A 27,663-nucleotide genomic window follows, 5' to 3' on the forward strand; every position below is an offset into this window, starting at 1 on the left:
CGAAGGAGCAGCTGCCCCGCCCGCTCCGCGACACCTCAGAGCATCCCCGCCGCAGCCCGGCCCGCCCTCCGCCCGCCCGCGAGACCCCCGCCCGGCCGAAGAGCCCACTTGCAGCGGCCGCCCCGCCCCTCGGGCGAGACTCTCGGCGGCAGCAGCAGCCGGTTGCGCGGAGGGAGGGGCGCCTCCGGGAACCCCCTGCCCTCCCCTCGCCTGCCCTCCGCGCACGAAGACGGCCCGCCGCCGCCCTGCGCGCCTCGACGCTCCCGCGCTAACGCCCCGGCGCCGTCACCCGGGAAACCCCACGGGGCGCCCAAGCACGCGGGCGGGAGACGGGGAGGGGGGCGGGGGGGAGGCGCCCGGACCACCAAGGCTCTCCGGTCGGCGTCCCCGTCCCCGGTCCCCGCCAAGACCTTCCCCCTCGCCGACGGCGGCCTCTCCGGCTTTGGACCTCGGCGGGGGAAAAAGGAAGCCGCTGGCCGAGCGGGTCGCGGTCCCTGGCAGCATGGCCAGTCCCCTCCCCCAATACAGGTGCTCCCAAGGCAACAGGTGGTTTGCAATCTGAAGAAACCCCCCCACACACACACACACCTCTGGAGGTGGGTCCCTGGAAGTCTCCTCCCCCAAGCAGCAGAGCTCCCCCAAACATTGCCAGTATGCAGAGTCCACACAAAACTGTCTGGGGATCTTGAAACATTTCCCCCCTCCTGGAGACAAAGGCCAGGAATTCAGATCCCAGCCAGGAGCTCCCGGGTGTGTCCCAGCACAAGGCCAGGTGCCCCAAACCCATGAAAAAAACCCCGAGGGGAGGTACGGCAACAGCACTGGGTGACTCGTGCGGGGAGGCAAAAGCATCCGACCAGTGCTTGCAAGAACCACCCGGGTAATATGCGCAGCCCAGCGATGGCAAACCAACGGCACGTGTGCCACAGGAGGCACATTTGAGCCCTATGCAGGCTGCAGTGCACACGGTTCAGTCTTAGGGGAGGCCGTTGCCCCCCCCCCCCGGCAGCTTCAGGGAAGGTGCGAAAAACCACCCGACAGGCAAACTGGGAGTTTTTGAACTCTGGATTCTCCAGGAAGCTCCTCTGAAGGCTCCGGAGTGCGAAAAACAGCACAATGGGCAAGGTGGGAGTGCGTTTTTCTGAACTCCAGTTTGCCTGTCTGGCCTTTTTTTCACTGTCCCAGGCTTCAGAGAGGCCCGTGCACATGCGCAGGGACGGGGGGGGGGGTTATGCACATGCTTGGGAGCAGCACGGGTGTGCATGCATGGGGGGAGGGAATGGGTGTGGGCACATCGTCCACGCATGCTAGCACATGGACACACACACACACCCTTTGGACCCACGAAGGTTCGCCCTCACTGGTCCAGCCTAAGGAAGAGAAGGACTCGGTGGGTTGGGGCATGATAGCAGCCTCCCAATGCTTGAGGGGCTGCCAGAAAGAAGACGGGGTGGGGTGGGGTGGGAGCCCCTGGAGGCAAGGAGAGGGAAGCCAAGGAGAACTAAGGAGAACAATGAGCCAGGGGGCTCCCTCAATGGAGGTTGCCAAGAAGGGGCTGTAGGACAGTGACGGCAAACCTGTCACACGGAGCCATATCTGCTGGCACGCGAGCCAGTGCCCCAGCCCAGCTCCAACCTGCATGTGTGTGCCAGCCAGCTGGTTCTTGGGTGGGGGTTTTTACCTCCCCCAGGGAAGGCCACAGGGAAGCCTTTGGAGCCTGGGGAGGGCAAAACACGAGCCTACAGGGCCCACCAGAAGGACTCGGGGAGGGGGGGGTAAATGATCCCCTTATCCTGTAACTCTGGGGTGCTTTGCCCACAAACTGAACAGCCAGCGCAACCTCCCCGGTGGCCAAGGCCTCGGCAGGGCAGAAGCAGAGGCTGGGCCAGGCCTCGGGGGGGGGGGGGGGGGCACCGCGGACAAAGGAGAGAGAGAGTCGCCCTGGTAAAGGTGGCGGTGGGTGGGACGGAGAAGCTGCGTTCAGCAACACCTTCCTCCACGTTCTCTGCCTCGGACCCCCCAGCAACATGTGGGATGCCAGGCTTAGGAAGGGCGGCCGCAGGCTGCATCTGCACCGGACCCCCCCAAGGGCCCCACCCTCAGCATTGCCCACTTTCTTCCTGCAACGCACACAAACTGGTCAATGGGGGGGGGGAGTCCCCAAACAATGCCAGGAGGGGGTCAGTTTCCGTGCCCTCTGAGCTCTGCCCCCGTGAAGGCAGCTCCCCCTTTGGCCTCCACGGAAGACCCCTCCTCTGGCCTGGCCCAGCCCCTCAGGCCCCCCTGCTTCTGGGGCTTCTCTGCCTGGGGCTCTCTTCACCCTTCCGAGGACAGCATGAGGGGCACCCACCGCCTGTGCCGTCCCGCCCTTCCTCAGCTCTACCCTGGCACATGGACCCCACCCATTCCAAGGCAGATTCCCACAACCAATTAGAACAGCAAGACAAATAGCCCAACGGGGGGGGGACTGGACGCTGCTGGACCAAGCCTGGATGCCTAATTTGCCCCCTCGGCTCCACCCGCAGCTCCAACCTGGGCCCCGTCCAGGGCAGGCGTGTGAAGGGAGGGGGCATCGCCCGCCCTCCCCCTCAGGTCCTCGGTGCCAACGAAGCCGCCCTGAATTCTGTACGGGAGAAACTTTGCACACAGAGAGCGGTGTGGCCCCCCCTCTAATCGGAGGCGGTTCTCTCACGCGACTATCCTATTTCTTTCTTTTTTTAAATGATCATGATATATTTATTATTATCTGTGGTTATCTGAACAACAAGCAGCAATGAGAAAAGTGAACAAGGATTGCAGGCTGTGTGTCAATGGTTGACCGAAGGGTGCAGTGACCTCTCCCCTCCCCCCTCTACTTGGTGGGGTTTCTAATTATCTTGGGTCCAGTCTGCCTTCTGATGACAGAGGCTTTGTTCTCAATTCCTTTTTTAAAAAAAATATTTTTTATTATTTTTCACAAACAAACATAACAAACACAACATATAACATTTAGTGGAGTTACAGTCACTCCGCTTGAAATAGAACTCTTCTTTGTATAAAGAAAAAATGAAAGATCTTATTGTTCTCTAACACCGTCAACAAAATATATGAAAATATCTATAGTACATAAACGCACATCTAAAAGGGTTGTGGTTAGCCTTGGCCCAGCTCCTGCCCCAAGGACTGTGGATGTGGGGGAGACATCCACATGCTGCAGGCCTGTTTTGCCCCCCCCCCGTTGGAATCTGCTGATGAAGGCTCCTCTGACCAAGAAGACATGAGTGACAGGGAGGAGGAGAGTGTGGCAGACAGCTCAGAAGGAGATCAATTCTCTCGCTCCTCCTTGGATTCAGAACAAGAGTTAATGATACAGCCACGCATGCGGAGTGCGATGCATAGGCAACAACAACTGAGAGATTATTATCAAAGAAAATGAGGCCACCTGTGGTTGGGTGGGGCTGTGGTAATTAGTGAGGCTGCTATAAAGAGCAGCCTGTGGGTTTGGCCATTGTGGAGGATTATCTGATCGTTGTGTTTCGTGACTGCTTTACTGACTTGGACCTTTTGTGTGCTGATTTTCCCCCGCTTTGAAACTAAACCAGAGCAAAGTGTGTTTCACTTTGTGAAAGAAGAAGGACTGTGAATTGCCTCACAGCTGCAAGCTAAGCATCACAGAACTGATAAGGGACTTGTACAAATTACCAGTTTGTTTGGAGACGAGTGCTCTTTGCTATACCAAAAGAGGGCTTGGTTTAAGTGAATTTTCATTATAAAGAACATTGTTTTGAATTTTCAAACGTGTGTGTGTCTGAAATTTGTACCTGTGAATTTTTGGGAGGATTCTACCAGAGAGCCCGACAGAACAAAAAGTTTATAAAGATATATATGGAAATTCTTAATTTGTAGATTAAGTCAAACTAAAGTAAAGAAGATAAGATAGAAAAGAAAAGAAAATTACATTTATATTGTAAATAATCACAATCTAATATGCTTTTACTATTAATTTCAAATTTTCAAAGTGATATAACAACAAGCTTATCTCTTTTTCTTTTTATCCCACCAAGTATATACCTTCTGCCAAATATCATAAAATTCTGAGTCGTCTTGGTTATTTAACCGTCTCATCATCATGTCGAGCTCGGCGCATTCTAAAACTTTCTTAAGTATTTCTTCTTCCTTTGGAATCTCCATTTCTTTCTATTTTTGAGCAAAGGCTATCCTAGCTGCTATTAATATATGAACTATTAAGTAATATATGTTTTTTTTTCAATATTTATTATTTGATATACCTAATAAAAGAATTCTGGTGTTTTCTTAATTTCTTGCTGTGTTATTTCTCTTAACCATTTTTCTATTAAGTTCCAGCATTCTTTTGCTTTTGAACATGTCCACCAAGTGTGATAATAAGTTCCTATTTCTATTTTGCACTTCCAACAGTTAGGTGACTTAGTTTGAAACATTTTTGAGATTCTGTTTGGTGGCAAGTGCCATCTATAAAACATCTTAATATGGTTTTCTTTAAAGGAAGTTGACTTTGTTATTTTCCAGTTATATATCCATACCCTTTCCCAGGTATTTAAGTCTATCTCTTTAAGTTTCTACACCAACTAATCATATTGACTTTTAGTATCCATTCTATATTTTTGCAGTTAATTAAAAGTTTATATGTTTACCCAATCAGTTTTCCTTGGTTTGTTGTTAATAGTTTACCTAAAATATTATTATCATTTCTAAGTATGTATGTTGTTTTATCTCTGTGAAACCTAGACTTAATCTTGCATATTGCCACCAATCTATGACGATACCCACCTCCAACAATTCCTGGTTTGTTTTTAAATTCCACTGATTATCTACTAGGTCCCTATATTTCCATATCTTACCTTCTTGTATTAAATTTGGGGAACTTATCACTTCAATCGGGGATATCCATTCTGGCAAAACTGAAAAATGATTTTTTAAAATATCATTCCAGACTTCTATAAGTGCCTTTCTGATTATATGTCTCTTAAAGTAGGAATGTGTTTTATACTTTTCATACCATATAAAGGCATGCCACCCTAACATTAGGTCGTGTCCTTCTAGATCTAATAGTCTTCTGTTTTGTAAAGTAAGCCACTCTTTAATCCAAGTTAAGGTTGCAGATTGATAATATAACCTCCAGTTTGGGAGGGCAAGGCCTCCTCTTTCCTTTACATCTTCTAATGCACACTGCTTTATTCTAGGTTTTTTTTTAATCTTGCCATATAATTTTTTTTGTTATCCTCATTAGTTCTTTAAAAAAACCTTTTCCTGGGTTTATCGGAATTACTTGAAATAGGAACAAAACTTTAGGTAAAATATTCATCTTAATTGTGGAGATCCTACCTAACAGTGATAATTGCAGATTATTCCAAATTACTAAGTCATTTTTAATTTGCTTTAAAAGTTTATTATAATTATCTTCTTTTAATGACATGGATTTTGCTGATATCCAAATATCTAAGTATTTTACTTTCTTGGTTATCTTCATATTTGATTTTATTTCTAATTGCTTTATCTGGAGGTCTGTCATATTTTTAATTAATATTTGTGTCTTATTTTTATTGATTTTCAGACCGGCTATTCTCCCATATTCTTCTAATGAGTCTGTTAACTTTGAAATAGAAATTGATGGATCTTCTAATATAAAGACAACGTCATCTGCATAGGCCTGTAGTTTATATAATTCTTTTTTGATTTCTAAGCCTTTAATGTTTTTATCTTTTCTTACCTTTATCAATAAAGTTTCTAATGTTAAAATAAATAGCAATGGAGAAATGGGACAACCTTGTCTAGTTCCTCTTTGTATTTCAAACTTTTCTGTTTGGTCATTGTTAAGGATGATTTTGGCTGTTTGGGTAGAATATATAGCATCAATTATATTAAAAAAATTAGTTCCAAAATTCATTTTATTAAGTTGTAATTTCATAAAGGACCAGTCAACATTATCAAATGCTTTTTTTGTGTCTAAAAATATTAATGCCATTTGTTTTTCTGGGTGTTGTTCATAATATTCTAATGTGTTTATAATTGTCCTCAAATTATTTTTAATCTGTCTATCTGGTAAGAAACCATTTTGATCTTTGTGTATTATTCCAGTCATAATGTTTTTAATCTGTAGGTGTATATTGAAACAAAAATTTTATAATCTACATTCAGTAATGAAATTGGTCTGTAATTTTGGATTTTTTTCTTTCTCAGTATCTGGTTTATGTATTAAGGTTATTAAAGCTTCTGACCATGTTTTGGGAATTTTACCATCTGAAATTATATTATTAAAGATCTCTAGCATGTTTGTTGTAAGTATGTTACTATTTAGCTTATAAAATTTTGCCGGTATAGCATCAGGGCCAGTAGCCTTATTATTTTTTTGACTTTTGAGTACTTGCTGTAGTTCAATCATGGTAAATGGAGCATTAAGTTTATGTTGTTGTTCTTCTGTTAAGGAAGGTAAATCTATTGAGCTTAAAAAGTCAAAGGCCTTATCTTCATTTTTATCTTCTTTTTGGTATAAATATTCTTTTTTGCAGTATAAGATATTGTCAGGCCACGTATATATGCTTTGGTTGTGTCCCATAAATTTTGTGATGAAGTATCTGTATTATTGTTTAAATTAAATAAAAAATCCAATTCTTTTTCTATCCAGTCTTTATATTGGGGATCTCACAAGATATTTCTGTTCATTCGCCAATATCTCTGTTTTTTATTTCTCTTCCAAGTAATTGTTAGTGGATTATGGTCTGCCCAGTTATTTGTTTCAATTTCAATGCTCGAAACATATTCAGAAATCTGAGTTGAAATCCATGCCATGTGTATTCTAGTCCAAATTTTGTGAGGATTTGAATAGAAAGTGTATTGTTTATTTGTAGGGTGGCGATCACGCCATGTATCTTGCAATGTTAATTCTGAAGTCAATTTCCAAACTGTTGTTGGTAAAATTGTTTTCTTTTTCTTATCTTTCTTTTTACCTGAATAATTCATTTGACTATTAGCTATTGCATTAAAGTCTCCAATTATAATTATAATCATGTTTTCAATAGATAACTCAATTATTTTTTCATGTAATTCTTTGTAAAATATTTTTTGGTTTTCATTTGGTGCATAGATCGATATAATGACAAGAGGTCCTGTTTCTAAGTTTACTTGCAAAATTAAAATTCTACCAAAATTAAAATTCTACCTTATCACTATAAAGTTGTTTAACCTCAATCATCCTATTTCAATTATCCTATTTCTTGATGCAACTTCGTGTTATCCCAGCTGCATTGCGAACCGCAGAGCTGAAACATTTGGATCTCCACAGGTGTTCCAGTTGTGCTCGGCGCATGGAGTGAGCCTCAGCCACAGTTCCACGTTTTGTATGTAGTTAGCAGGCACTGACACGCAAGGTGTAGTTTGCGAGGCTCTACAGACAGATCCCTGTTCCGTCTCATTCCTTCCGTTCGGTTACCCAACTTTCTGCCAGAATTTCCTTGCGTGTGAACAGGTCCACCACATGTGGTAAAATGTTCCAGATTTCTGACTGCATTTCCAACATTCCAGCAACAGGTTTGGAAACACTTTGGCTAATCTTGTTAGTGGCTGATGCTATCGGTAAAACATGATATATAAATTCCTCTTATAGGCCACCGCCATTGTAAATTTGTAAATAACTCCCCATTGCTCCAATTCAATGTTATATTCAAAATTTCTCACCCAACTAATCATTGTTTCATTAACGATTTCTTCTTCTAATTTAAATCTGACGGAATATAAACTTTAAATGAAACCAGAACTGTATTTATTGGAAATATTAGATTTGAAAATGGAAAAAGATAAACAGCACTTAACTCTTCATGTACTAATTGTGGCCAGAATGACCTTTGCACAATACTGGAAGCAGAGTTTCCCCATAAGATTTTAGAATGTGCCTAAAGGTATAAAATGACAATGGAATTAAAAGAGAAATCAGACTATGATAGAATTTGGAATAGATTTTTACAATTGGCTAGAAATTAGGAATCAAAGTAAAAAATGGGAAAAAATAAAATCTGAATGATAAAATATTCATGTATAAAACTATAGGTTAAATTACTAATGGCAAAAAACATGTACCAACTTACATGGTGAAGTAGGAAATTAGTATATAATACAAAATAATGTAAAACATATTGTATGGTGTTCTTAATGTTTATATTTGTATGTATTTGTTCAATTTGACTTTTGTGTTATTTTTTACTTTTATTTATTTTTCTTTATTTTGTATTTGTGTTTTTTAACATTGGAAAATTAATAAAAATTATTTTTTTAAAAAACAGGTTTCCATAAAACCGTACGTGATAAATTACAAGTCATTTTTGTGATTAGCAGCCCACAATGTGTAAATCCTTCGAGATTGGGCGGCATAGAAGTCAAATTAAATAAATAAATAAATAAGATATACCCAAATGTGTTGAGAAACAAAATGGGTGGAGGGAAGGTGGGGAGTTGAGCGACCTATGAGGGTGAGAGCCGCATGTGAAGCCCGGGGCAGGGGTGATCTTTCGGCCTGAGGGAGAGAGGGAGGGGTTGGGTTCCATGGTGACTCCTGGCACAACCACACAGAGGGTTTTTTCTCCTATAAACCTCAGTCTCTGGCCTTGGAGGTCTTCCCACGCAGCCCCCACCCCCAGGGTCCGCCTGCCTTGCTGCTGGGCGTCCCCTCCTCCCACCTTTCCCAGAGGTTACAGGTCTTTTCTGGAGAGAGAGGGAGAGAGAGAGAGAGAGAGGGAGAGAGAGACTTTGCATAATGCATCCAAAATTGAGCCTGGTCCTTAATGTCTCAGGCGACTTGGTTGGTCTGATGCTCTCCCCTCCCCCTACTTCTTCAGCCCCGACTTCGCTTCCACGGAGGGTCAGCGGGGGAGGCCATGGTTGCATGTTCTGGCCTTTCTAGGGCTGGACCTGCAATGTGCCCAAAGACCAACCCCAGGCAGCCCATCCTGCTGCTGCGACTCGATAGCAGCACAAAGCTTACAACTTCAGCCTGATGATGGTGAATGTGATTTCACCAAAACATTGCATAGACATTCAAAATATTACACGGGGCAAAACCTGAACTCAGAACAATCTACATATATATGTGTGTGTGTGTGTGTGTGTGTGTGTTTTCGTAGATTTTCACGGGTACAGGTATGACGGTCTTGGTATATTCGGGTTTCTTCCCATGTAGAATTTGGAAATTTCTGGGGATGTTTCGACGAGGTCCCACTCGTCATTTTCAGGCTGGTGTTTCTGTCCTTGTTCTAGGGCGAACACAGCGAGACCTGAGCTGCCTTCCTTCTGTAAATACTGGTGGCTGGGTGTGGTTTGATGGCTCAGCAATTGCCTGCTGTGTAGAAACTTCCTGGTGAGTCAGTGTTGCCCCATCCAGTTCACACGACCAAGGAATGGCTAAACCTGACATTAGAAAAGCTGCGGGAAGGCCCCCAACACCCCTGGGTTGAAGCTGCTCTGAACAGGGGACCAGACCAAGAGCTGACCACTCCCCTTCGGATCGAATTAATCTATGCTTTTGCCTTTTTTAATTGGGGCCTCATTATCCGTCTCGAGTCCACAAGGAGAAAGTGGGGCTGTAAATCTAATAAAATAAATAAAATAAAATAAAACTTAAGACTTGTATGGGAAATGGATCACTCTTTGGTCACTTTTCTGTGGAAATATTGAAAACTCGAAGGGGTTGACAGGCCTTTGAGCACCACCGCAGGGGTCTCCCACTCCCAGTGTCCAAGCACAGCCTCCTGCGGGTTTTATGAACTTTGCCCTTTCCTTTGCCTCCTCGGGGCAGAGCCCAGCCCACAACACCCACCTGGCCATGGGCGCATTGGCAGCCTTTCCCAAGACGGGCGGGATGCCACCACACAGGACGCGCAAAGGATTTGCCAGACGTTGGCCATGAACCAGCATATCTGAGTTTGCCCAGCTCTTGGCTAAGCCACCCTCTCGCCCCCACCCGCCCGCCCGCCCACAGAAGCAGCCCTGACGTGCTCCTGCTCCAACTTGGCTAAACTCGTCCCACCCGACCCAGAGCTGAGCAGGAAGTGCTTTGTTCAGGGGACACGTAACAACAACAGCAGCAGCATTTCTCAGAGCACCTTCGAGCGGCCTGCAAGACTCAGCCTGCCTGTTGAAGGCCCGAAGTCAAGGCTGCTGCTGCCCCTCCCTCTCCTGCCAAGAGCACACAGACAGGAACAGCCCCCCCTCCTCCTCCACCAAGGGGGTCTTTTCTCTTCCCTGGGGTTCCCCTCCCCCGTCCGCTGCCACCAAGGGAGCCTCTGAGAAGCCTGAGAAAAGCCATTAATGGAAGGGGGAGCAGAAGGCTGGGAATTGCAGAGCAGGGAGGGGCTGGACCCTGATTTTCCCAGCAGCAGTCAGACCCCCCCTCAGCGACCCCTCCCCTTTCCTCAGAAAGCCACCGTTGGCAGCCAAGGGGCAGTTTCCAAAGGGGGGCAGGAGGGGGGGAGAGGCCAGAGGCCTGGAAAGGGTGCAACCTTGCTGGCCGTCCCAAGGCGCATTGCAGGAGATGCTCTTCTGCGCACACACACACTCCCTGGATGTGCTGCCCTCTGGCTGCTGGCTCAGGGCCAAGAGGGGGGGCAGGAAGTGGGCGGAGACAAAGCACACAAAGCCGGGTTCGTTCAATCGCCTTTACTGCTCTTCCAGCCGAGCGGCTTCAATCCTCCTGCGGGTTTATACAGACACTTCAAGCTATTTACAAGTCTTTGGGGTGTTGTAGTGTTTTCCTGCCCCCCCCCCACTGGAGAGGCCTCTGGGACATCTAACCTGGAACAAGGCGGGCACAGACCACCCTGCAGGCCGTGGGGGGGCAGAGCAGGGGGGAGGAGGAGAAATGAGGAGGGGCTTCCCCAAGGAAACACAGCATGCAATGAGGACAAATGCCAGGGATGGGATGGCTGGGCCCAGACACAAAGAAGAAGCTGGGGGAGGAGGGGAGGGGCTGCCTTCCCCACCTGAATAGGGAGCGGGGGGGGGGGAGAGGGGGGAGACGTCTGTGCTCCCTCTCGGTTGGCACAGCTCCGCCTCAAGAGGGACCTCTGGCTGCAGAGACCAGGCACTGCAGGCTCCCTGAGATGGCCGTGGGGGGGGGGGGTGAGGCAAAGGCAGGCAGGGGCTGCTCTCAGCAGGGGCACCTGGCGGGAGGGAGGGTCAGCTTTAGGGAGCTGCCCTCCTCTGGCCACAGCCCACTATTCCGCGCTGGGGGGCACGAGATCCATGGCAGCCGGGAAGGACGTGGGTGACATCCAGCCACACTAAAAGAAAGTGAAGAAAGAAACGGGATGAGACAGACGCAGCCACAGATGAGATGATGCTGTGCAACCAAGGGGGGATGGGGGAGACAGACGCCCCCCGACCCCCGCCCTGCCCTCCCCCACCCGGCTGCTGCCCTTCTCCATCTCCTCCTCCTGGGAGGCTGGAAAGGAAGAAGCGCAGACGAGCCACAGGCGGTGGGACCCCTGGGCAGGTGGGGCCGCCTGCAGCCACGGCCTCCAGGGCTTCACCTCTGGCTCACCAGAACACGGAGGGGCGGGGGAGGGGAGCCCAGGGGGGCCCCAGTTACCTCTTGAGGAGACGGCCAGTGCAGGAGTCCCCGGTGGCCGACGTTGGACTTTCAGGCTCCGGAGAACCAGCCGAGGAATTCCCGCAGGGTCAAGGGGTCTTTTTTGGCGGCCCTACAAGAAATGGTCTGACAGAGAGAACAGACATTATGAATGAACCGCAGGGAAAGGGGGGGAGAAAAGTCCGCGGGGGGAGGGTCCATAGCCTTCACCAAGCCTCCTCCTTATCAAAAGACCCTCCCCACTTCCATACCATCAGGGTCACACTAACCCTCACCCCCACCCGCAAGCAGAGAGTCACACCTCCTGGAGATTGTCTAGCAGTCCCCTTGCAGGGGCAGCACCCCATAGATGTGGTTCTGAAAGCTGTGGCCCCAACCCCCCGCAAGGCCGCTTCCCCGCGGAGATTGCCAGCTGCATGCAACACCTGCCACCCCGCCAGGCTTCACAGGAGACGGTGTAGCAGAGCTGGGCCCTGAGGAGAGGCAGGGAGCGCGAGGGGCAGCCGCGGAGGAGAGCCGGGAGAGGAGCAGCGGCGGTGGGCTCCTCCGAGGGGCGGCAGCAGCGGGGTCCCCACACTTACGGTCCAAGCGCAGAGTCGCTCAGGTGTGGAGGGCAGCCAGCGAGGTCAGTGGAGCAGCGCCCAGGAGAGTCCCATGGTGGAAGGCCAGTGAAGAGGGCAGCCGAGGCCGCGGTGGAGGGAGCTGGGAGGGCAGGTGCGTGGGAGATGGTCCCGCCAGCCGGTCCTCGTGGAGGCACAGACAGTCTTTGCATAGGCAGGTGATCTAGAGGCACCACAGCAAGGGCCAGTGGAGAAGAGGAGGAGGAGGAGGAGGGCCGAAAGGGCTGGTGCCAAGCGGTGGCCTGGCCTGGGATGGGGTAGGGCAGGGTGGGTGGGTGGGAGGAGAGGACCAGGTTCCAGGGGGCATGAAGCGGCATGGGGAGCACTGATGCGCCCGCATTCTCTCTCTTAATATACAAATACTGTCAGAACCATCATATATATTAATATATTAGTGAAGTCTTTTTGGTTAAAGTTTAGGCACTGCTTTGGAAGGAAACTCTGCTTTTTAAAAAAAGAGCAACAGTAGTAGTAGTAATAAAAATATTGGTAGAATTAGCCAGTAGCTTGATCACATGCAGAGCGGAAGGAAGGCCATGTTATCTCAGCTTGGAGAGGCTGGGGGGGGGGGGGGAAGGGAGCGGGGAAGGGGAGGGGGGAGGGCTCCTCAGGCCACAGGCAGCTGTTTTCCAGGGAGTTCAAGCGGGGGACCGTTCCCTTCCCAGCCACAGCTCCCCTCTGGGTGGGCCAGGGTGCCTTGGAGGCCAGCTGCACCTGGCGCGTATCTGCGGCCGTAATTTGAGGAACTGTAGGAGGAGGAAGAGAAGGAGACGGAGAAGCCGGAGGAGCCGGTGGCATCGAAGCTTCCTCGCCTGGAACCCTGCCTGGAACCCGTTCGTGAGCCCGACCGGGAGCCGGAGGTGGAACCGGAGCCGCTGACATTGTAAGGACTGTAATAGCCTTTGCTGGATTGCGAGGAGGCTTCCAGGAGGCGGAGGCCCGTCCCTTCCTCAATCATGCTCCTGTCCATGGCGTCCTTGTAGGAGATCTTCAGCTTGGTTTTGGGACACGTCAAGTACTTGGAGTAAGTGTTGACGTCCCGAAGCTTCTGGGCAGTGCGTGCATCGACAGTGTTCTTCTGCAAGGCCTCATCGAGCGAGACCCGTCCAGGCACCTCTGGCTCAATCAGACCGCCGGTCAGGTACTGGACTTCCAGGAACCGCTGGCCGGCCTCGTAGTACAGCCAGCCCTTCTTTAAGGCTTGGGCAGCAGACATCTTGGTCTTGGTCCTTGGATCCTCAAAGCCATAGAAAGCCTTTTGAGCAAGGTTGATTCGGTCGACCATGATCTTGTCCACCAGGCTCTTATTAACGGCATCTGCCACAGGGAACTTCTCGCCTGAAACCGGGTCAATGATCCCACCTGTGCAGGCCTGGGCCTCCAGCAGCCTCTGTCCTGTAATGTTATCCACCAAGTTACGGCGCATGGCTTCCGTAATGGACACTTTTTCCAGGGTATCTGTGTCCAAGATGCCAGCAATTGGGCCAGTCTCTTCGGTGGGATCGCTCCAAGAGGTCAGCTGGGGTCTGGCATGAGCAGGACTTGCTGAATAAGAAGAGGAGGAGCCCACGGAGGAAGTCCTGGATCGGAATCCACTAACATTGCCAGACAACATGTCTGCAAACTCCGTAATGGACAAGGTCCCCGAGCGATACTGGTCCAGGGCAGACTGGTCTATCAGGCCTTTGGCCAGAGCATCATCTATGTCATACTGCCGTCCTGACCTCCGGTCAATGATCATGGACTTGACCACCCCATCAGAGGAGGAGATGGTGATTTCCTCCCACTCGCACTCTTGTTCCGAGAGCTCCAGGTAGGTCTGGTGATCAATGAGGCCTTTGCGGTAGGCTTCATACACGGACATTTCCTTCCCGGTCTCTGGGTCCACAATCACCACCCGGCGCTTGCGGACAGAGGACTTGGAGGAGGTCTTCCTTTCCCGCTTCTTCTCTTTCAGCGGCAGGAGGCACAGCCCAGTCTCAGGGTCAGTGATGCACCTTTCCATCAGTTGCAGGTAAGTCAGGTTTTCCTCAGTGTTTGGGTCAAAGAACCCCTTGGTGTCATCACTTGGGTCCAGGAGGATTTCATTCATTTCTTCGTCAAAAAGTCCCCTCTTGTACGCCACTTCTACTGGCAAGCGATGGCTCTCCTCGGGATCGATAATGCCTCCTGTAGCAATTTGAGCTTCTAGCAGACGTATCCCGTGATCTTTCAGGATCAGCCCTTTCTTCATGGCTTGGAAAAGGGATATTATCTTGCCAGAATAAGGGTCCTTGTAACCTATCACTGCCCGCTCGGCTGAAATCAATTTATCTTTGAACTCTGGGCCCACAATGCCCATGCGTACGGCCTCTTCCACAGTCAGCTTGAGGCCCTTGATGGGGTCGATGACATAACCGGTGGCTGCCTGGGCCTCCAGCAGCTCAAAAGCTGTCCCTGGCCGGAGAATGCCTTTCTTCATGGCCTGATATACAGACAGCCTTTCCTTGGTTGAGTCCATGTAGACTCCAGCAATGCAGCTGGTGCCCTCCAAGAACTGCTGCAACTTTTTAGAGACCTCCTCCACCGAGGTTAGGCCTTCCTGGAGTTGCTGGGCAGTGGCTTCGTCCATGATTTTCGATCGTACCAACTCCTCCACTGTGATTTGCTTCCTAAGCCCCCTGAAAGTCAGCCTCCGAGTGTCGCAGAGGGGTAGCAGGAGGCAGCCAGTATTCTCATCCTTCTTACATCGCTTGAGGATCTGAGCGTAGCTGAGCTTTTCCTCTGTGGAAGGGTCTGTGTAGCTGCGGATCTCACTGGGCTCAGAAAGCCGGTCAAAGGTCTCCAGGTTGAAGTAGCCACGCTGGTAGGCAATTTCTAAGGGCAAGTGGAAGCCCAGGTGCGGGTCTATAATTCCTCCTGTGGCCAACTGGGCATCTAGCAATCGGAGGGCTTCTTCAGATGGTATGAGGTCCTTCTTCATGGCCTGGAAGAGAGAGATTTTCTGCTCGCTGTAGGGATCTCGGTAGCCTGTCACAGCTCTTTCGGCCGATAGAAGCCGATCGTGCATTTCTGGGCCCACCACCCCTTTCCTCACTGCCTCATCCACCGTCAGCCTGTCGTTCTTCATAGGGTCGATAATGAAGCCAGTGGCAGCCTGGGCTTCGAGCAAGGACTGGGCAACTCCGGGGCTAACCAGCCCCTTTTTGAGGGCCTGGTAGATGGTGACCTTCTGCTTGCTGGAGGGAATGTAGATGCCAGCAATGCAGCCAGTGCCATAGAGGTATTTCCAGGTGGCCTCGATCTCCAGAATCTCTCGGATGGTCTTGTAGCCCTGCTTCAGCACATTAAATATCTCCAGAGAGATTATCCTGGCCTCATAGAGGTCTTCGGCAGTGATGCGGCGCCTGACGTAATCATAGGAGGTGACGTCCTGCTGGCGGACAATCTCCGTTTTCTCTATAATCTCAATGATGATGATGATCATGCGCTCCTTCGTCAGGTTGCCTAAACGGAACTCTTCCATCAGTTTTTTACGCTGCTCTTCAGGGAGGAGATCAGAGTTCATAATTTCCCAGAGGGACATGGAGGAGCCGGCAAGCTCTCCCATTGGAATGTCAATTTGGGTTTCTTCAAACATCTTCTTGGTTTCTGCCTCAGTGTACACTTGAGTTCTCTCCACCATCGCTGGCCGTTCAGGCTGCTTCAAAGGCAGGAGATGAAGGCCGGTCTCGGGGTCCTCAATGCACCTCTCTTTCAACTGCAAGTAGGTAAGGTTTTCGTGTGTGTTGGGGTCAATGAAGCCCCGGGTATCGTCTGAGGGATCCGAGAGAATCTGGTTGATCTCCTCATCAAAGTAGCCTCGCTTATAGGCCACCTCCACAGGAATGCGGTGACTGTGCATGGGGTCTATAATGCCCCCTGTGGCAATCTGGGCCTCTAGCAGGCGGATAGCGTGCTCCCTGACTATCAGTCCCTTTTTCATGGCCTCAAAGAGGGAGATGGCGTTCCCAGAATAAGGGTCTCTGTAGCCAGTGACGGCCTTCTCTGCAGAGAGCAGCTTTTCGTGTAGCTCTGGTCCCACGAGGCCACCTTTCACTGCCTCGTTAACGTGCAACCTCTGGTTCCTCACTGCGTCCACCATAAACCCGGTGGCTGCCTGGGCCTCCAGCAGGACAGTGGCTGTGCTGGGCAGGAGCAGATTCTTCTTCAGTGCCTGGTAGATGTTCAGCTTCTCCTTGCTTTTTTCGACATAGATCCCGGCAATGCAGTCGGTCCCTTTCAGGTATCTCTTCACCACATCCACTTCGGCGATGTCCTTCACTGCCTTCTGTCCTGACTCGAGTTGGTCGAACTGCTGCTTGCTGATGACTTTGGATTCCAGGAGCTCGCTAGCAGGCACTGGTGCTCGTAGACCACTGAAGGTCAATTTTTCTTGTTTCTTGGCCTCGCTCTCTTCAATGATTGTGATAATTATCTTAATGACCTTCTCAATGGTGACCTTGCCAGTCTTGAACTGCCGTATCAGCTCTCTCCGCTGCTCTTCACTCAAATACTCTGAGTGGATCAGCTCCCAGATTGTCACCGTTTTGCCCTTTTGGCTGCCGGCAGGAACTTCCACGGTAGCCTTACCAAAGGACTCTTGGATGGCGCTGTCCGAGTGGAGCTCCTCCTGATGATGCCGAATGGCCTCGTCCGAAAGGCACAGCAGGTGGAGGCCTGTCTCCTTATCCACTTGGCACCTCTGCAGCAGCTGCGCGTAAGTGAGGTTTTCTTGGGCATTGGGGTCGTAGTACAGCTTGACCTCGTCGGCCGGATCAGACAAGGCCTTATGCATTTCTTTGCTGAAATAGCCCTGTTGGCAGGCCACTTCGAGTGGGAGGCGGTGGCTGTGCACAGGATCAATGATGCCGCCAGTGGCAAGCTGGGCGTCTAAGAGCCGGAGCCCGGTGTCCTTGGGGATGAGATCTTTCTTCAGCGCTTGGAAAACGGAGACCACCTGCCCCATGTAGGGATCCCTGTAGCCGACTGCAGCCCTCTCGGCAGAGAGCAGCTTCTCGTGAAGCCCCGGCCCCACCACTCCTGCTCGGACCGCTTCATCCACGGGAAGCCTCTCATTCCTCACGGGATCAATGACGTGTCCAGTTCCAGCCTGGGCCTCCAGGAGGTTCAGGGCCGCCTCAGGTTTCAACAGGTTTCTTTTCATTGCATCTGCAAGAAGTAACTTTTGGCCCGTTGACTCTACCAAGATGCCCGCAATGGTGCCAGTACCTTCCAGGTACCTCTTTATGGCATCCATATTGGCGACCTCCTTCACCGTCTTCTTGCCTTGGTGCAGCTGATTGTAGAGTTCTTTGTTGAGGATTTTGCTCTCCAGCAACTCGGCTGCCGGCACTGGGGCCCGGAGGCCTTCGAAGCAGAGTTGGCTTTTCTTCTCACCCTCTTCGACGACCGTAATTATGATCTTAATGATCTTCTCCACGGTGATCTTTCCAGTCTTGTACTGACGCAGGAGCTCCCGCCTCTGCTCCTCAGTGAAATACTCAGAGTTGATGACCTCCCAGATGGTGACGGTCTTTCCTTGGAATCTGCCAAAGGGAGGAGAGACGGTGGCTCTCCTGAACACGTCCTTGGCCTCTTGGTCAGTACAGACCAGCTCCTGTCCTCTGGCTGCTTTGTCTGTCAGTGGCAGGAAGATCAGCCCAGTCTTGGGGTCAGTCACGCACCTTTCCATCAGCTGCAGGTAAGTCAGGTTCTCCTGGGTGTTGGGGTCAAAGAAGCCCTTGGTGTCATCCGTGGGGTCCGAGAGGACTCGTTGCATCTCCTGATCAAAACAGCCTCGCTTGAATGCAACGTCCACAGGGAGGCGGTGGCTGTGGATAGGGTCAATGATGCCACCAGTGGCAATCTGGGCCTCCAGGAGCCGAACCCCGTGATCTTTGATGATGAGGCCTTTGGTCATTGCCTGGAAGAGGGAGATCTTTTCGCCTGTGTAGGGATCCTTATATCCAGTCACTGCCCTCTCTGCAGACAGCAATTTATTGTGCAGCTCAGGCCCAACCAGGCCCTCCTTGACCGCCTCACTGACGGACATTCTCTGGTTCCGCAGAGGGTCTATCATGAAGCCGGAAGCTGCCTGTGCTTCCAGCAGGATGAGGGCCGTGCCTGGGCTGAGGAGCTGCTGCTTCATGGCCTGGTAGATGCTCATCTTCTCACTGGTGGGCTCAACCAGGAGCCCCGCGATGCTGCTGCTGCTGCCGTGCAGGTACTTCCTTACCTCCCGCGCCTGGGACAGCTCCTGCACGGATACTTTGCCGTGCGCCAGCTTCTCCCAGGTTTCTGGGCTCAGGATGCCAGCCTCGAGCAGCTTCTTGGCAGGCACCTTCTGCCGGATGCCATCAAATGCAAACTCGGGTTCCCCATTTTGAGAGGCCCCGTCAGGTATGTCTTGGCCGTTCGGCAGAGCCGTTACTGCGGATACAGCTTCCTCCTGGGGAAGGTCATCGGTCTGGATCATGATTTCTCGGGTCTGGGCGAGGGCAGCCTGTTGCTCCTCCTGCAGCTGCCTCAGTTTCTCCCGGAGCTTCTGGTTTTCCTCCGCTAGAAGCTTCTCCTGCTGCTGACGCTGCCTCTCCAACTGCTGGAGCTCCTCCTGCTTGCGCCGGACGCTCTCCTCGGCCTGGGCCTGCTTCTCCCGGGCGTCCCTGAGGGTGGCCTCCAGCCGCTCCTTCTCCTGCTCCATCTGCCTCTGCTGCCACTCCTGCTCCGCCTTCAGGCCCTGAGCTTTCTTGACCTCCTCCTGGAAGAGGCTCTCCAGCTTGGCCTTTTCCTCCTCCACAAATCTCTCCTTCTGCAGCAGGACGTCCTTCTCCGACACGAAGGCCTCCTGGAGCAGCTGTGTCTCCTGGCGGAGTTGCTCCTTCTGGGCAGTCTGCATCTGGAGTGGGAAGCAAACAAAGGGCATCAGCCAGAGAGCAAAGGAGGAGAAAGGGTGCGTGTGTGTGTGGCTGCCTGTCCAACAGGCTTCCTGTCGGGACACTTTCCCAAAGGCGAAAATGAGGGCTGGGTTGTCCGACAGGTCCCCAATTCATAGAACCCCTTCCTCCCTTTGAAGTCTCCGAAAAAGAAACCCCTGATGCCTTTGCACAACCACCCTCCCTGGGCCCGCTGCTACCACCTGCGTAGGGTCACCACCCTTGAAACAGACCTCCGTCACTTTTGCCGAGGGGGGGGAGGCACCACTCGTGGCACAGGTCTTTGGAAGTCCTCCAAAAAGGTCCCACATGAGCCCCCCAGACCAATCCCAGGAGGGCATCGCCTATTGATGGGGCAATACTCCGCCCCCTCAGCTGCCTTCCCTCCCACCCGCCCACCCACCCACCCGCTCCTCGGGGGCCCTTAACCGTTCTGCCAAAGTTCAGGCAGACTTTGTCAGAAAGGGTCAGAAGCAATGGTTGGAACAGGGCGACTCCAGAGTAGCCCCTGTGGTTTGCACGCTCCATTTCAGCAGCACCCAAGAACAATTCACCTGGTCTTCTCCTTTGCTTTCCCTGCTGAAATGATGTGACACCTGGGCTGTGGCAGTGCACAACCAGCCCCTTCCTAAGAGTACAACTTACCACAACAGTCATCCAACAGAGGGGACTTGATCAAGCAGCAAGGAAGGTCTTTTGAATCCTATCAGGGAAGGAAGAATGCCCCCTCCTCTTCCTCCTCCCCTTTCCCCCCTCTCAGGCGGCTAGAACTCTGTCCATAACTGTTAGGGTTGACAATACGTTGGCTGCAGGTGTTGCAGACTGCCACAAGAGGGAGCTAGAGTTTATAGCTTATTTCTCTGAGTCACCTGCTCTGTGTGTCTGGCTGTTCACTGTTAATGGCTACTCACTGTTACGTATGCTCTGCATTTTCAATGCAATCTCTCTGCATTGTAGTCAGGTATTGTAGCTAAAATGGGTTTAGGCTGATTGCGACAAAGACAACTGGTAAGAAAGACTATGCACTTGGTAATATATTCGGATTGTTATTCTGACTTACTATGTGTATGATTGTTAGACTGTTTATCTGAATTTCTTATTTCTCAAAGTAAACTTTAATTCAAATTAGTATGTCTGTGTGTGGCTGAGTAGTTATTCACCACTCATCTCAATCTAAACTTTTCTGGCAAACAACGATAACTCTGCTCATACATTATCAACACAAGTCATTGAGGGAGACCAGTCAACGCTCACACAAACACACAGCCTAGATGCTTGAGTAGGGCAGGCTCTTGTGGACGGGGTGGGGTGAGCATGGCCCACTGCGTCTGCACTCTTGCCATGTCCCCCCACCCCCCGTCCTGCATGAAGCATCCTCAGCCGGGGGCCATGGACCAATTGACTGGCTGGGGCTGATGGGTGTTGCTCAACCTGGAGGGAGGGGGTGGGGAGCCACAAGAGAGCTGGTACCTCTTCCGCCTTCTGCTGCAGCAGCTGGGCCTCCCGCTTCAGCTTCTCCTTCTCCAGCTCCAGCTCAGCGATCGCCTTCCTCAGCCGGTTGGCGTCTTGGTCGCTTTGCTGCCTCTGGATCTCCAGGGTCTGCACCAGGGTCACCTTCTCCTGCGTGGACAGCTCCACCTGGTGCAGCTTCCCACTGATGTCCTCGGCCTGCTTCCTGAACCGCCTGGCCTCCTCCTCCGCCTTCGCCTGGGCCAGGCTCAGCTCCGTGACTTGCAGCTTCAGCCGCTCGGCCTCCGCGGTTATCTCCAGCTGCCGCTTGCGCTCGGCCTCCAGCGTCTTCTGGAAGCCCTCCGTCTCCTCCTCCAGCCGCAGCCGGATCTGCTCCTTGTCCGCCTGCAGCTTCCGGGCCTGCTCCTGGGCCAGGTCCTTCTGCTTCTGCAGCACCTCGGCCTCGGCCTTCAGCTGGCTGGCCTCCTGGGTGGCCTGCATCTTCTCCCGCAGAATCTTCTCCGCCAGTGCCCGCTGCTGGGCCAGGTCCTCCTCGGCCAGCTTGCGCAGGCGGGCAGCCTCCTGGGCTTCCACGCTCAGGCGGGCAGCCTCCTCCGCCACCTGCTTCATCCTCTCAGCTTCCTCGGCGAGGATCTTCTGCATGTTGTCCTTGTCCTTCATGATGAGCAACTTGTTCTCCTCCTCGATGCGGATTTTCAACTTGATCAGCTCCTCCATCTGGACCTTCACCTTGAACAGCTCGTCCTCCGCTTGGGCCTTCTGCTTCATGGCTTCCGTCACCTCCTCCTTCAGCCGCTGCTGCTCCTCCTCCAAGAGGCTCTTCTGGTGGTCCGTCTCCTCCAGCCGCAGCTTGACCTTGGTCAGCTCCTGCTCCACCTGGGCCTTTTGCCGCAGCGTCTGCTCCGCAAACCTTTTGTGCTTCTCCATCTCCATGTCGGCCACCTGCTTCTGCTTGAGGGCCGCCTGTTCCGCCTGGGCCCGCCTGGCCGCCTCCAGCTCTGCCTCCTTGCGGAGCTTCTCTGCATCTTCCTGGGCCCGGGCCTTGACTTGGGCCTCCTCCTCAGCTCGCTGCTTCATGCGCTCGGCCTCGTCCACCAGCTGCCGGGACAAGGTGGCCTCTTGCTCGGCCTTGAGGCGGGCAAACTCTGCTTCCTCGGCTGCTTTCTTGGCTTTCTTGGCCTCCTCCTTCAGCCTGTCCAGGATGGACTGCTCCTGCTGTCGGGTTTGCAGCAGCTCCTGCTCCTTCTGCTGCACCAGGGCCAGGTGAGCGGCCTCTTCGGCGGCGATCTTTTTCTGGGCCGCCTCCTGGGCCAACAGGATCTGCTTCTCCGACTGGCTTTCCGCCAACTCCTTCTGCTTCTTGGCTTCCTCCACCTTGGCCTTCAGGCGCTCCACTTCCTCCAGAGCGGCTCTGCGCTGCTTGGCGGCTTCCTGCTCAGCCGCTAGGGTCTTCTGAAGCTTCCCTTCGGCCTCTTTGCGGCGGTTCTCCTCCTCCAGGGCCAGCTGCCGCAGCTTCTCGCCCTCTTGCTCTGCTAGCTCTTTGCTCCGCTGGATCTCCTCTGCGTTCTGCCTGATCTTGGTGAGCTCCAGCTCCAGGTCTGTCTTGCCCACGGAGGCTTTCTCAAAGTTGATCTTCAGGATGCGGATTTCCTCCTCAATGATACGCCGCTGCTTCAGGGTTTCATTGACGACGGTCTTCTGCCTCTCCAGCTCATTCTCGGAGGACTTCTTCAGCTGTGCAATCTTCTGCTCGATGTCGTGCTTGTGCTGGGTGGCCTGCTCCTCAAGGACCCTCCGCTGGTAAGCCTCATCCTCCGCCACCCGCCTCAGCCGCTCGTTCTCGGCCTCTTTCTCCTTCAGGGAAATTTCCGCTTCTGCCTTGAGACGCGACGCTTCATTGATGGCTGCCAGTTTCTCCTTGAGGATCCGCTCGGCCTCTGCGCGCTGCCGAGCAGCTTCCTCCTCGGCCAGCTGCCGCTGCCTCTTGGCTTCCTCAGAGAGGGCGCGCAAGCGACCCGCCTCCTCTGCCAACTCCCGCAGCTTGGCAGCTTCGTCCTCCAAGATCTGCTTGGACTTCTCGCTGGCGGAGCGCGACTCCTCCTCGGTCCTGGCCTTGCTTTCCAGCAGGAGCTCCATTTCAGCCCGCAGTTTGGCCAGCTCCTCCTCCAACTCTCTACGCTTCTGGACGGCCTCGCTGACCTCACTCTTGAGGCGGAAGAGCTCTTCCTCCAGCAGCAGCCGCTGCTGCTCCCCGTTCTCCATCTCCGACTTCAGGCGGATCAGTTCCTGCTCAGCCAAGAACTTCTGCTGGGCCGTGCCCTCGGCCAGCTTGCGCTGCTTCTCCAGCTCCTCCTCAGCCAGCTCCTTCTGGCGCAGGGCTGACTCCTCCGCCTTGGCCCGTTTCCGGGCTTCACGCTCTGCGTCCTCCTTCTGCTTTTCTGCCTCCTCCTGAGCCAGGGACTTCTTGTGTGCCACCTCCTCCGCCTGCAGCCGCAGCCGGAGCGCCTCGTTGGCCTTCTGCTGCCATTTCTCCAACTCCTTCTCGGCCTCTTCCTTGGCCCGCTCGGCTTCCAGCTGCTGTGTCCTCAGGCGGTCAGCCTCCTCCTGGACGTAGGTGAGGGTGACGTGCTCCTGCTTCAGGGTCAGCTCCAGCTGGGCCGTCTTCTCGGCAAAGGAGAGGCGCCGGCTCTGCAGGTCTGCGTCGGCGCTCTTCTGGGCTGCCTCCCGCACAACCTGGATCTGCCGTGCCTTCTCCAGCTCCGCCTGCTTCATCCGGCGCTCTGCCTCTTCCGCCTGTGCGCGGAGCTGCTGCAGGTCCTGCAGGGCCTTCTGCTTCTCCTGTGCTGCTCGCTGCTCCGCCTGCACCTTCTCCTGCAGCTGCTCCTCCGCCTCCCGCTTCTTCTGGGCCTCGTCCTTGACCTGCCTGCGCAGCCGCTCAGCCTCCTCCTGGGCAGCTTTCTTCTGGCGCTCGGCTTCCTCCGCCCGGGCCCTCAGGGCCTGCAGCTCCTCTTCCGCCCCGGCCTTCTGCGTCTGCGTGGCTTCCAGCTGCAAGCGGATGATGTGGATCTCCTCCTCCACTTTCCTGCGGCTGATCTCCACTTCCTCGATCAGCTTCTGCTTGGTCAGGATCTGCCGGTCGGAGCTGACCTTCATCTGCAGCAGTTCCTCCTGGATGTTCTGCTTCTGCTGCTCGGCGTCCACGGCGGCCAGTTGCCGCCGGCTGACCTCCTCCTGCATGCGCTGCTGAAGCTCCCTGGCCTCTTCCTCGGCCTGAGCCTTGGCCTTGGCGTGGGCCTCGGCCAGCTGTTTCTGCTTCTGCAGCTGGGCCTCCACCTCCGCCAAGCGCTTCCGCTCGGCCTCCTTCAGCTGCTCCGCGGCTTTCTACGGGGAGGGGGCAGAGAGGAGGGTAGGGGGAGAGAGAGAGAGATCACAAGAGCAGGTGTGGGGCCAGTCTTTGGGGGGCCAAGGGGCAGCAGGCAAGGAGGCAGGCAGACCCACACACTGAGAAAGAGGATGGAAGCACCAATGGGTGGATGGGCGCCAGAGACAAGCAAACCAACGAGCCACCACAAGAGCACACCTCCACCATGTGCAATGCGCTGCCACCACGCAGTGACACGTCCAGCAGACCGGGAGTCCAAAAGCTCAGGGGCTGGGGGTGACTCAGCCTAGGGACACGTGAGAGCAGCGACCACACGACAGGAGCGACTTCCACAAAGGCCCCCTCCCCCTCCTCAGCACACAGGGCCAGCACCCGTCCTCCAAGCCCCCCTGGGGGAAGGAGGAGGGGGCAGGGAGGTCGATTATTCACACGCATCCAGGCCAGGCAGCACACCAAGCAGGCTGGCAGATCGTGGTGACCAGGCAGTCCTCCCCCCACCCCACCCCCCGCATCCTTCCCCCTCACCCGCTGGGCCACCCCCTCCCCCCAACCAGCCGTGTGACCCGTGCAGGGCCACGGGGGGGGGGCATGCAGGCAGGAGGAGTACCTGGGGCGAAAGCTTGCAGGCTGCCTCCCCCGAGAGCCCCACCCTCACCAACCTGCCCCGATCAAGCGCAGGCAAAGCAGCTTGGCCTCCAAAGGCAGAAACCAGGAGTTATAAGGGGGGGGGGGGGGGACCACAGCAAGTCCGAGGAAAAGGGGACGGAGAGGGGAGCCCTCCAAGCAGCCCCAGACAGAGCAGGAGGGAGAGCAAGCACAGCAGCACAGCTTTCTGTGGGGCAACGATGCCCCCGCAGCCAGGCCCCCGCATGGAGCCACGGACTGCGCAGGGAAGAGGAGCAGCCACCCCCACCCCCCAGTCCATCCAGAGGCAGCCAAGTCATGCTGAGCCCACCCTGGATGCCTCACCTCCTCTTCCTCCAGCCGCCGAAGGGTCTCTGTAATGAACCGGATGTACTGGCTGGTCAGTGTGGTCAGCTCGCTATACTGAGTCCTCAGGTCAACATACTGCAAGGCGAAAGAGGGCGGGGGAGTGGGGTTGGGCTCAGGTCAGCCCTGATGGCCTCTTCCTCCCCCCAAGCGGAGGGTTTTGCCTTCAGAAGCCCTCGGTCAACGTCCGCAGGTGGACACAGCTGGCACAGACGCCCCCCCTCATCCTCTCAAGGGAAGTTGCTGTCCCCCCCCAGAGCAAGACCCCCAGCTCTGATCTTCCTCCCCACCCGGCTACGATGGCAGGAAGAGGCTTTCCTTCCAAGAACCTCTGTCCCTCCTCCCAGTGCCCCCCCCCACAGCACCCCCCCCCCCAGGGATGCCCCCTCACCTCCTGGATGACGCTGTCGGAGGCAGACTGCACTTTGGGCTTCTTGGCGGGAGAAGAGATGGGCTCCACCTGGGCTTTGTAGGTGACCAGCTGGAGTTCGTAGTCCTTCAAGGCAAAGAGGGGTTGGTCCGAGCCCAGGTGGTGGTGGTGGGGGACCGCCCACCCGCACCTTGACCAGGCCTGCCCCACTGCCACCCACCTTGATGGCGTCAATGTACTGCTTGGCCAGCCGGTGGCTCTCCTCCACCTTCTCCCAGTTCTGCTCACACTCTCCCAGGAGTTTCTTAAGAAGGGGGGGCAGGGGGGCAGGGGGGGCAGGGGGGGCAGGGGGAACGATTTAATTAATTTCATGTATTTAACTTCTAAGCCACCCAACTCCTAGTCGGCTCTGGGCAGTGTACAGTCATAGACAATATGATGCAATGCAAAATACAGCAATGAATAGCAATGACAAATAAGAGACATTAATCACTAAAAACCCCCAAAACAACATTCATCCAACAACACACATCTCTCTGGGGCCGAGCTCGTTGTTCTGTGGCCCCCCAGGGCTGCTGGCAGGGCCACAGCCTTCCCGAAGGCCAGGAGGGTGGGGGCAGGACGAGTCTCTGGGGGCAGCTGGTCCCATCGAGCCGGAGCCGCCACAGAGAAGGCCCTCCTAAGCAGGCCTGCCAATCAGCACGGTCTGGCCGATGGGACCCGGAGAGGGCCGACCCTGTGGGCTCTGGTGGGTCACTGGGGCTGACATGGCAGAAGATGGTTCCATGGAATAAGCACCCCCACCCCAAGGCCTACAGCACGGGGGGGGGGGGGTTTCTGCGCAGAGGAACTGGCAGCTGCCCCCCTGCCCAGCACAGCCTCCCTGCCTCCCCCGAACGCAGCCCCAGGGCACTGAGGTAGGGGGGCAGGGGAGCTCTGGGGCCGGAGACCAGGGGCTGCAGCCTCTCGGCGGCCAAAGGGAGAAGAGGGTCTTTCATCCAGAACTTTGCCAATGGTTGGGGAGACCCCTCACTCCCCCTTCTCACACAGCGGTGTCTAGCTGAAAAACACCATCACTCGGACCCCCTTGTGATTGGCACTCACACTGCCCCCCCCCTTTGAAAACGCAGGTCAGACCCAGTCCTGATCCGATGGGACGGCAGGAGCACTCCCACCTCCCAGTCCCGCCAGCCCTCCCACTGCTGGGCCCCAGCCGGCCCCCGTCTCCTCTCGGCCGCCCTCACCTTCTCCTGCAGCAGCTGCTCCTGCACCTGCCGGCTGCTGCTGATGGGCACGGCCTGGAGGCTCTCCTGGCGCTGGCGGGCGTCCTGGATCCACTCCATCAGCCACCCGTAGCTGTTGCGGTAGTAGCGCAGCTGGCGCCCCAGCTGGTCCAGTTCCCGCTGCCGCAGGTCGATCTGGGCCAGGACCGCCTGCCAGCGGCTGAGGAGCTGCTGCACGCAGTCCCGGTAGCGGTCCAGGTCCAGGCCCCTCTCGCTGTGGCCCCTCACCATCCTCTCGTTTACCTCGCTGGCCTTGGCCAGGTCCACCTCCAGGGTGCTGAAGACGGGCTGGTGCCCCTCGGCCTGCCCCCGCAGCCTCTGCAGGACGAAGGAAACAGGGGGGGGGGATGATTGCAGAAGCCCTTCTGAGCCACAGGGGCCCAAGGGTCTCTCTCTCCCACGGACACCCCCCCCCCCCCCGGTGGCTGTGGGTCTGGCTGGTCACCTTGAGCTCTGCCTTGGTAGCCTCCACTGCCTTGAGGTCGGAGGGCACAGCCTGGACATTTTTGAGTTGCTCTTCATAGCTCTGGACCAGCCCCTCGGCCCCCTGTGTGCTATGGATGACCAGGTGGATGGTCTTCAACCTGTAGGAGGGGTGGACCGATTCAGACAGGGCAGCTGGACACGGCTGCCCATTCAACACGATGTTCCATGTAGAGAAAAGTAACATGTGATAGACAAGAAAGCCCAAGTGTTATTTGAAACCGGGCTCAACAGCACGAGCAGTCTGTGGCAGCGGCCAAACAGGCCCAATGCAATCCTGGGTTGCATTAACGGAGGGACAGAATCAAGGCCACGTTATGGAGCTCAGAATACGGCACCCAGTTTTGGTCCCGTTAAAAAAAAGATGTTGGGACCCTGGAAAGAGTGACGGACAGCCACAGCGGTGACGAGAGGGTTGGCAGCAGTGGTGGGCTTCCAAAATGTTTACTACCACACTGTGGGCGTGGCTTCTGCATTTTCTTTCCACACCTTTCAGTGCAAATTGGGGGCTCTGAGGGG

General features: G+C 53.9%; 1 protein-coding gene across 1 annotated transcript in view; it reads right to left on the reverse strand.

Moving 5' to 3' along the window:
* Window positions 1–10,647: 10,647 nt before the first annotated feature.
* The window catches only part of PLEC (plectin), a 32,984-nt gene continuing 15,968 nt past the window's right edge, over window positions 10,648–27,663 (reverse strand). The window contains 9 exon segments of the mRNA XM_070748476.1: window positions 10,648–11,285; window positions 11,594–11,719; window positions 12,175–19,129; window positions 20,637–24,017; window positions 24,988–25,086; window positions 25,400–25,504; window positions 25,599–25,682; window positions 26,623–26,979; window positions 27,107–27,245. Coding sequence (XP_070604577.1) covers window positions 12,821–19,129; window positions 20,637–24,017; window positions 24,988–25,086; window positions 25,400–25,504; window positions 25,599–25,682; window positions 26,623–26,979; window positions 27,107–27,245 — 10,474 coding nt within the window. The 3' untranslated portion in view covers window positions 10,648–11,285; window positions 11,594–11,719; window positions 12,175–12,820.

Source organism: Erythrolamprus reginae, chromosome 3, assembly GCF_031021105.1.
Source record: "Erythrolamprus reginae isolate rEryReg1 chromosome 3, rEryReg1.hap1, whole genome shotgun sequence".
Lineage (NCBI taxonomy): Eukaryota > Metazoa > Chordata > Lepidosauria > Squamata > Dipsadidae > Erythrolamprus > Erythrolamprus reginae.